The 11,013-nt window shown below is 31.3% G+C and overlaps 1 protein-coding gene across 1 annotated transcript in view; it reads right to left on the bottom strand.

Annotated features, from left to right (window-relative positions):
- Positions 1-10,542, bottom strand: part of LOC118188523 (E3 ubiquitin-protein ligase RNF167-like) — a 74,961-nt gene extending 64,419 nt beyond the window's left edge. The window contains exons 1-2 of the mRNA XM_035358966.2: positions 10,354-10,542; positions 9,963-10,059 (exon numbers count right to left, since the gene is read on the bottom strand). Coding sequence (XP_035214857.2) covers positions 9,963-10,049 — 87 coding nt within the window. The 5' untranslated portion in view covers positions 10,050-10,059; positions 10,354-10,542. The remainder of the gene's footprint in view (positions 1-9,962; positions 10,060-10,353) is intronic.
- Between the last annotated feature and the right edge of the window lie 471 nt (positions 10,543-11,013).

Consider the following 11,013-nt stretch of genomic DNA (forward strand, 5'->3'; position numbering starts at 1 on the left):
ATCAATAGAAAATATGAACAGCTCCTTATTACTATATTTTTTACATATAATTTCAATGTTATAATTTGAAAATCAAAAGTGAAAAGTTATGCTACAAATGCTACTTTTAAAAAAGATGCACCAGAACTTATTCAAAAACATATGTAAACAGATGAATTAATGATGCAGTCAATTATTCTATTCAATATTCTTTTTATTCCTATGCTGCAGCTTGTCTTCTGTTTCTGAATTAAGGGTAAAAACAAACTTCCTTCTTATATTATGCAATTTAAGCCTAGGACTCTTATTAACCCTTTGAGGTTCGGTGCATAAAAAAAATTTTTGGGAGGATAAAATAACTTTACACTTAGATAATTAGCACCTAAAACAGGTAAACCTTTAAGGTAATTCATGACGTGGTGTGATACCGCTTGTCCCACTGTGCATCTAGAGCAGTAAAATGGCATCATTGCCTGAGCGTAAATTCTCCTAACATGCTTATTTAAAGTGCTAGTTTTACCATCCAAATGAAAATGCAAGATTTAAAAAACACTTTTGAATAATTATCTAGAAAATATTGATCATATTCGCAAAATAAAAAATATTTTTCAAAAAAATTACAAAATTTTTAGAAAATCGCTCTCTGTACGACTTTTTAGATATTTTTTAATGATTTCATATAATAGATTTGAAACAGAGATGATTTTCGCTCTAGTACTTTATTTGCTATACGTTTGAAAAGGGAGATATTTAGAAGGCCATTATGTTTATTTACATTTCACCTCTCTTTCCTCTGCTTAGGATATTTTTCTATGGTGAATCACACTCGCATATCCATTCAGTATTCAACGACATTTCATGTTAAAGAGTTATATTGTTATGAAATGTCAAGGACGCAGGATAGTAGCTTTCCTGCAAAGCAAGTTTAAGGTTGCCATAAAATGGCAAGGGAGGCAGGGTTGCCACATTTGGTGAGAAATCACCTATTTGGCGATATGCCATGGACGGATGGAGAACCTTCTGGAACGAATTCTTACCGGTTTAGACAAGAATGTTCTCGAACACAAGCCAAATGCTATATAAACCCTGCTGGTCCGCAGTCAGTCAGTGTGTGCCTCGTCTAGCAAGTGATAGTCAGTCATTGAGCGAGTGTCTCGAAATCTAGTGCCGAGTGCATCGAAGAGTCTCTTAGTGTATCGCGGTTAGTGCATCGTCGGGAGAGCTCTGGGAATGACTGAACCAAAGAGCCAGAAGCCGTGCTCTGTGTGTCGTTGAGGGCATCGCGAGTTGTAACGTGGATAGTCTCGGAGTACCTGGAGTTCCAAAAATGACCAATACCGAGTCGGGAGCTATACTCTGGTGCTTTGCAGTGAAGCTGTCTTGACCGTTACTGCCTGACAGTGAAGGCTGTGTCACTGAACGTGTCAGCGTGTTTATAACAGTTCAAGGACTGTAAACGAGATTTTGGAGCTGTCCTGAAATTATCTAATAAAGTGTGTTTTGATACTTCATCAAGTAGTGTCCTCATTATTCACTCCAAATACACACGAATCCCGTACGAATGTGAAGGAAGAAAATAGCGTAACAACTGGTGTCAGAAAAAAAAAAAAAAAAAAAAAAAGGTAACAATATTTTCATTTCTTTAGGAAAAAATACTAAATATTTTTCAAGTTTTAACATTATAGCAATTTATTGAAAAATATAAATTTGTATTATCAGCATATAAAATGAACATGGTACTTGAATTTAAAAATATTTGAACAATGCTGCCATCTAGTAGCAGCAACTCCTACATGCGTGGTGGGATGTCTTTGTCCCACCTTTTAATTTCAACCATTCTAAATTAATATATATGAATTCAAATAACAATTTTTATTAGAAAAGGAAACTTTCACATAAAAATATTCATTTTAACACCAAAAGTTGTTGTTCAGACAATTTAAATTGCATTAGAAATTAAGAAAAAACTGCTTCATAACTAGATCTGCAAAGAATTTCCATTTTACATTATTTCCATAAATGAATACTAATGATGCCTGCCATCTGTTATACATTTAGAGAATTAAAAGGCATAATTGTATGTATTTTAAATGGAATTTTGCACCTTTTATCTGGGAGATAAGAACTGATAAAAATGGTGGGATGCTAAAGGTTAATAGTCAAAATCTATAAATAAGAAACAAAATAAAAACTTATACATCATGTCTTCAATGCCTTAGTAAGTTACGATAACCAGTAGCTGGAGATTGACTCCAGAATGAAAGACAACACTGAATTAACTTTTGCAAGTACTGAGCACGTTTTTAGGGGAAGGGATGTCCATTCCTACATCGATAACAAGGTAGGGTACGAACTGCGCCAAATTTGATCGAAAATCCCCGTCCCCCTCTTTTTTAATCCACGAACTGCGCGACGTTTCCTGTCCCCCATTTCTTTCCAAGAAGATTGGGTGCTACAAAAAATCGTTTATCGCCATTAACGGGACATTCTATTGAGACTGCAAGCCTTTATTTTCGTTTATCAATATTGCAAAAATTGTGCATGTAAAACAAATATTAATTTAAAGTCTGGCATGTGCTAAAAAATAAATTTCTTTTACACTCATTTTAAAGTTTTATGATGCTTAAAAGAATGATAAGCCAGATCTTTTTTATTCTCTGTAAGAATTAAAAACTTTCCAAATTGTAGATTTTAGTTGCTGATATATATATTAGTTTTGAATAGTAAAATTGATAGATTAATGACATACACAAAACTGATACATAATCAACGTATCAAATATCGGATTTGTAGCTCACCTTAAATAAGTTTCTTGTCTAGATATATATTAACAAATCTTCTTAGATAGCAGAATGGTTTTAACTTTCAAATTTACCATTTTAGGTAAACAGTTCTAATTTAATTATAAAAATTATCTAAAAATTGGACTTCATAAGTTGTTCTAAATTCACACTAATATTATTGCAATATATTCCCGTATTAAGCTTTTCATTTTTAATCATTGAAGTTATTTTAAGGTTATTTAACTTTGTTACAAATTCCATATTTAATACTAGAAACATTTAAATATTTATTCTGTTTTCCACCTGATGTACTTTGGCATGCATTTAATTTCTAATAAACATTTAATTAATAAATTTATAATTATGAGCGTCATCAGAATTTTTATAATTAACAAAAAAAAAAAAAAAAATTCAAACTCCCTTATATTCATATCCTGGGATTTCCAGTTTCCCTTTTAATCCATTCCTTTTTCACATATTGTTGCACTGTACTCAAGTTTTCATGTATGTAAAATTTATATAATTTGTATTGTATTTATGCCAATTTATAATTAAATGATAATTTTTACAAATTCTTGCTTCATAACTCTAGTTAACAGATGTTTCTAACACCTTGGCAAAGCTTAATCTTCAGCATGTAGCTTATTTTCTAATCTAGTTTCAGGCTGAATTATTTGTAAAATTAGTTACTTTAAATTATTTGTTAACAAAGATGGTCGCTAAATCATGCTAATAATATTTCTAACTGTTGTAATTTATAATGCAACGAGTTGATACGATTTATAATATAATTCATTTATAATTTTTTCAGCAGTATTGAAATTAATAGCAGATACTGATAATGTTATACATTTAGATTAGAATGATTTAGATTGCCATTGCCTTCTTCACTCATGCTTTTATGCTACTTCCTAATACTTCATAATGGCATACAGGTAAGTTTAACTTATTCATTAACCATGTAACTTTCTAATTCAGCCCCTTTTTGTTCTTACGTGTGCTGTATCTTCTATTTTCTTTAATATATTGTTGAGCCTAATTTCAAAAGGTCTTATGATCAAGCGGAAAAGTCACTAAACATTGGTAGTTCGACTCGAGTTTCTAGTCCCAGTGATCCCCTAGCTCTTTCTTTTTTTGTACTTATTTACTGTGCAAAAATGTATAGTAAAAATTTCAGTTCATGAAGTAAAAATTAATTCTTTAAAAATTCTTTATTATTCTTTTAAAATTTATTCTTTAAAAATATTGCAAAATTTTTCACCTTAGCATATCTTTTTACAAATCCCTCTGATAAAAAGTAAGGAAAGAAATTAACTTGGTTTCGGTGATTGAAACCTCAGTGCAAATTATGTGTAACTTTTTCCAAAAGCATAGAGTTTATTATATGAATATCAATAAATTATGGATTATTTCTCATCAATTTTCTTAACATTTTTATTTCAGAATTTTCCTTTCACACTGTAGTGTTTAACTTTATGCGTTTTGTATAATAATTTACATTTGTTTATAATTTTACGTGAATGAAAGTGATTATTTAATTGTATAAGCTTTGCTGAAAGATAAACGAGAAAACAAAATTCTATCACTTGCGATCAAGAGAGTATTTGATATAATAATTCTTATATATTTTCTTTGATATTTTTTATTTAATTTCTTTCATTTATGCATTACTACATAGTTCTTTTCAAAAAATATTTTTCTGTGCTGCTATGTCCGTATTTCAGTTTCAATGAATGCGTGCTCCATGTAGGGTATGTAATGCTTAATAAACTTATGATATGAAAGAGATCTAAATTCTCTTCTCATTTCTACTGTATTTTTTAAATTTCAACCTCTAAGACATTTAATCTAGAAATCGTTTTCATGATTTAATATTTTATACTTATTTATTTATTTTATTCATACTTTAGCATTTTCTTTTAAGTTTATCCTTTATCATGCTAACCTGTTTTTAAATATTTTTCTCAGCAAATATAATTTTCACCAAGATAGTCAAAGAATCGTTCGGAACTGATTGAAAATTTAGCTATTTAAGTAATATACACTGACTTCCGGTTGTAGGGGTGAAAAAGGTCAGAGCCAATAGTTGTGCTCATGAAGAATGCCTTGTAGCCCCACATGTTGTTACAAAGATGAATTTAATGCTTGCAAGAGTATTACGAAAGGCCTCTGAAAATTTCTTTTGTGTTACAGAGCAATTAACAAAAGTAAATCTAAAGCGATGTATAAAAGAAATTAAACAAAAAAAAAAGAAACGATTTTTCACAGACAATTCAGTGTTTCTCATCAATTAATTCAGTTCTTATTTCACGACAAGGCAAAAATACGTAAAAGCTCAAAATATCTGTATTAAAAATTACGAAGTAAATCTTAAACACTTATTTCCTGGAATAAATTCCAGAGAGGATTAAGCATGACTTAATTCGCAATAATAATAAAAGAAGGCGTTATCTTTGTTGTTGCCGAAGCTTAGTTTCTCTAGATTGGCAACAAATCCACTATTCATTTATAAAAAATATATTTCTTTATTTTTATTTTTCTCTTGGCTACAGTTGGCTTCGAAAAATAAAACTGTAACCCTGTAGGCAACGGGGCAAAGAAATTTTGATCGGCACAGTTGGACTATAGCAGGACGAGGGGGGGATTTTCATCAGCGCAGTTGGAGTACACCCGATAATAAAATAACTTATTACACTGCTGTCTTTATCAACACACACTGAAGAATGAGTCTATTTCTACTTCCATGTCCTAGACATGTAAATTCCAGATGGTATTGTTTTCAGACTCTGAATTCATTCCTTTTTTATTTACTTTAAAAATAAAGGAGAATGGCTAAGATTTTAAGGGCTGAATGACCAGTCTGGCACATGCCAATAGTACCAACATTAGAAACTCCAGAAAATGAAAAAGCCCACATTTGGATTCAAGGATTAGATTGAAAGTTATGCAAATGATTCAAAAGTTTAAAAATCATATAAAGAATTCTACTAAGGTAAATACAGTTAACACTGCAGTTGATGACCAATGGACTGTACATTAATTTAACATGATTCAGCTTTAACAATAAAAAAATGGGCTCGCTTTTCTTTCTTTCTTTCTTTTTTTTTTTTTTTTAGTGTTTCAACAAGAAGGACCTAAGACAGACTACTCTTGAAATCAAAAGAATTTGGGGTACTTTCCGATTATTCGCACCTCTACCAAGAAGTCATAGAAAAGTGTTCTTAGGCAGTGGTGTAGCGAGAGGGGGAGCAAGGGCGTCTATTATAGTCTGGGCGCTTGTAGACGGGCACCAAATGGTCCCCAAGATAAACAAAATTTTCTGGAATTTTTTTATTTTGATCAATTTCTAGGAAATGAGTTTTAAATCAATAATTATTGTAATATAATTATTTCCTTTCTTGGTTTGTTTGATGAAATATAAATAATGTTTGCAGTAAATCAATCAAATACCTCCCTATGCAAAACGTTCTTTCTTCTTTCTTTCTGAACACTTTATTTTTGTAAAATAGTGAAATATTTTTTATTTTAGTATCTCTCTAGTTGCTCACACAAATCCAGGCATCTCTTATTTTGGCAATCATTTTCCAGTTTCTGGCCTTTAGAATGCTTAGGTTATTTTCAACACAATTCATCCATCTCACTGGGGTTTCCTATGGGCTTTTACAGAAAGATGTTCTTGCAACACTGATCTTCAGACATTTTGGACAGATGACTACTCTATTTAATTCACTGTAGTTTGGAGAATTTTATTACAGGTTGTCTATAGATTTTGTATAGAAATTATATCTTCTGCATGATCCATTCACATGGACCCCACCAAGTATGTAATGCAAAATCATTCTCTCAAAAATTCCCAAAGCCTCCTCAACATGCAAAGTCAGAGCCCAGCCACAGCAGAATGTGCCATAGATCACCATACCATAACTCCTTCTCAGCCATGTTTAACACTTGGTACTAAGTTTTGCTTCTGAAATTCCTCTTTGGGTTTTCTGCATACAAAACACTTGCCCATCTGAGTCGAAGATATTAAATTTGCTTTCATCAGAAAACAACACTTATTTCCAGTAGTCAGGTGTCTTTTTTTCACTGATTTTGTGAATGCGAGTCAAAGTTTTCGATTTTTTTACTGGCATAAAATTTTTTTCTTGCTACTCGCCCATGATATCCTGCAGATCACATTACTCTTCTTATAGTTTCTGGATTTACACATATTCCATATAATTCACAAAGTCCAACAACAAGTTTAAGAGGACTCAATCTTAGATTATTTTTAACATTCCTTAAAATAAAGAGTTTCATTCCATGAGATAACTTAGATGGTCTTCTTTTGTTTTGAATACGATTCTAATTTTTATAATGCTTAATAATATCAAAAACTGTAAAATCACTTTAATTAAGTAAATAGGCAATTTTTCCCAGTAGTTTCGCTTTCTTCTGATGTAAATCAACAACTAATCTGCAGGTTTCTTGTGGTGTTTCCTTTCGTGACCAAGCCATAGTAGTAAAAATAGCATTGTGCCCAGGGCTGTGGATTCGGTACAGAAAATGACCGACTCCTGGAATTTTAAAGACTCTGACTCTCTCATATATTGGGTTATATAAAAAGTCTTTGCGTTTTTTGCCACTAGTTGGTGTTGATGCCTATATATCCAGCAACACTCAACCGATTGTCTCAAACGAACATGTGCTAGCTTATTACAGCTATTATGTTACAGCTTATTATTTTTTTTAATATAAAAGAAGTAATAGATGCTACAAAAAATTACGGCATAGCAGATTATTTATATTAATTAGCATTTATTATGAAATAGAAAAACTGGCATTAGTAATTTCTAAGAAACAGTATAGCTTCGGCAAGATTTTCTTTGATAAAGGACCATATATCCGATTTGATAAACTTCACAGCTGAGAATAGTCTTTCCACACAATCTTCAATAGGAGGAAGAGTTGTTCATATTAGGGCTACTTATTTTAACTCTTCAGGATAGATTTGAGATTAAGTTCTAAAGAGGTGTCTTGCAAGAACATTCATATTTCTCTATTTCTTCCAGTGATATGTAAAAATCTTCTTCGTATTTTTACATCTATCTTCTCTTGGATCTTTATTTTCATTCACTTTCCTTAGCCTTTTAAATATTATCCAAATATTTCTCAAAATCTAATTCATCAATGGAAGAGGATGATAGACACTCAGTTGCAATGTCTGCAGTCTGTTTTGATTTGAATACTCTAGTTGTTCAGATAATAATTTTATTCTTAGTGAACATTCATAGATGGCTTTTTTTTTTTTTTTTTTTTTTGCCTTTTTAATTTCTTTGTCATGCAAAAAACATTCGGTGTTTTGGATCTACATATATTGAACACAGAACGATCTCATTGTCTATCTAACTAGTTCCTGTTTTCTTCATTGAGAAAAAGATTCCTTCTGCAATAAGCCGTCCATTTTAGAAAGAACAAATATCACATTTTTCCATTCTCAAAGAAACAAGCCTCTTCTTAATTCTTCAGACTGTAACTTTTTTGTAGCTATATGAGTGCAGAAAGAAGAGTTTCCAATTCTGCAGGATCATTCCACAGTGTTTCTGTTAGTGAAACATCAAGGTTATCTACATCTTCTAAATATTCTTAATGCTAACAACCTCTTAATCATCAAATAGGTACTTCCCCACAACATTGCTTGATCAATAATTTCTCCTTTTCCTGCTCACCTCCTAAGAATGGCATCACTTTTGTGAGTCCTTCCTGCTATTGCTGCTTGCCTAAATTTAATAATGAGATTTGAAGCATTTTGCAGCCACAGGCTCCTTTTCCTTGTTGTGACTTATGCTACAATAATGCCCTCTATGAGCTGTAAAAGTACCTAAATGAATCAGTTTAATGAATAATGGCAAATATCATATCCATCCTCCTCATATTTATTTACCAATATGTCAATCAAATGGAAAGTAACTAAATATTATTTAAAAATATAGTCCATAAATAAAAACTCAGTCTGTCTTTAATTTTTTTTTCAATTCACTTTAATTTCATTTCAAATTGAAACTGTCCAGCAAAAACACTAGTCAATGTGTTTTTAGAGACTCTCAACTCCTTTTACCCAAAAATCTGCCTAACTCCGATTCTGACTTTACAGCTTTAGTTGTGCCTGGTCATTTTTTGTGAGACTCTGTAACTTTGCAATATGTCTCTGTTTATACATTGGCACTTACATATTAAAACAGCCACCTTGGCATAATTTGGCAACCTTTAACATATTAAAACGTAAAACCCATCTCTAATTTTCTAAAGCTCTTCTCCCAATGTATACAGTGATCTGTTATTGGCTTAAAAAAACCAGAGAACTGTACACATTCCACATTGCGCATTGGCTATCTACTAAACTCATGTCATTGCTGTTTTGTCTAGATTTTGGGGCAACACATTATATTTCTGGAGAACCCTTATCACAGTTTCTTCCACTGCTAGCAAATTTCCCATGTATAATAATTCTAAAATCGAGTTGAAGGCAAAAAATTTCACGATTTGTTAAAAAAAAGAACTATTAGAACTTGGAATACAATAAAAGGAACTTGCATAAAAATGGTAATATTGCTTGAGTGAATAATTATAGTGAGCATGGTTGCCACATTCTGAAAATTTAGCAACTTCTACTGATATGGTTGTGCTAATATGCAAGTATCTATACATTTTATGCTCAGGCTCATAGTAAAATTAAAATTGTACGTCCTTGAAAAGTAGAAATTTATTGGTGGATTCTGTTCAGCTGTCAAGATCCACTTACGGAGGACGGGGTAAAAAGCCTTAATTTAAAAATATAATTTTAATGCATTAATTATTTTTAAAGACTTTGTAATTTACTTTTAATTTTTTTAAAGAAATATTTCATATATTTTAGAATAGGAAGTCATAACTTATTATCAGCTAACATTTGATTATAATAATGAGTGGCTCATGCTATATGTTTAACATTCCAGAACTCAGCAATGAAAAGAGTAAATAAACAATATTCAAATTATTTACCACAATTTTATCACATTTTAGTGAAACCTTGAAAAACTTAATTTCACAATGATATTATAGATCACTATTTTTTCAAACAAGTTTCGAATGAAAATTTTGTACAAGTATTATGGCTTTACAGCTTCAAAAACTACTATTGCTACTGTTACTGAAACCAGTAACGGAAAAAAATTAACTTACCACTTCTATAGTTGCATCAACTGTCCGAAACAACACAACTATAAAATGTACAGATGACAAACATAACAGTTTAGCCATGAATCCCATTTCTAAGTTTCTGAAAGAGTAAAATGAAATTGAAATCATACATAATGAAATATATATATAAATGCTTACATACAATTTTACATAAAAACGCTGGTGAAAAGGAAAGCCTATAATAAATGCCTTCATAAATAATCCTCACAGAAGTGAAATTATGTGCTTTAATCACTGTTACGTCACTAATAATCTCAAGTATTTATGGCAAAATTAAAGATAAAAGACGCGTCATCAGGTCTTTTATATAATTCTGTAATAGTTAACAACATATTAAAATCTCAAGATTGAAAACGAATTAGAAACTACTTACAATATTATTTTCAGTCATACGTTTCGGGATGCAAATTTAAATATAAGTTCCTCATTGTAATTACTTATAATTGATTAATTTGTTACTAAAACTGTCATGTCTGATTTAAGTGAATTTCGTCTTAACCTATAATTAATAATCACGTACTAACTGCCCTTCGCTGTTAACTTCATAAACAAAATATTGCCACTTCCATTTCCTGTTTCATTATACCAAAGGAAAGTTGTACGACTACGCTGAGGCACATCAGATAGATGCAGAAGATTACCGGGATTATCGAAGACATCAGTCAAAAATACTTCAGAATTAAGTTTTCAATCTTTAGACCTTAAAAAAATTTTCAAATTGTTTACAAGAGAAGTAACAGTTACAGCAGCATTTATTAAACTTCTTGTGGAATAAGTGGGGAAGTAATAAAGGAACAGCTAATTCAAGTTTTTGAGTACAGCACCAGGTCTTAGTCTGTTTCTTTTTTCACTCATACAGATTTATTACAGATATTTATTTTATTTTCGAGTATCAAGATGTAGAAACATCTTTTTGCTCGGCTTCTGATAACAACCTGGAAAGAAAAGAAAGAAGAATATTGTAGTAGGAGGTGTGGGAGGGGGAAAGAGAGTCAGCTCCGCGCTAGCGCAAGGCCAACTAGATGCCTTGCCT

This window comes from Stegodyphus dumicola, chromosome 4, assembly GCF_044657685.1.
Source record: "Stegodyphus dumicola isolate Sdum_Otavi_A_Nest chromosome 4, ASM4465768v1".
Lineage (NCBI taxonomy): Eukaryota > Metazoa > Arthropoda > Arachnida > Araneae > Eresidae > Stegodyphus > Stegodyphus dumicola.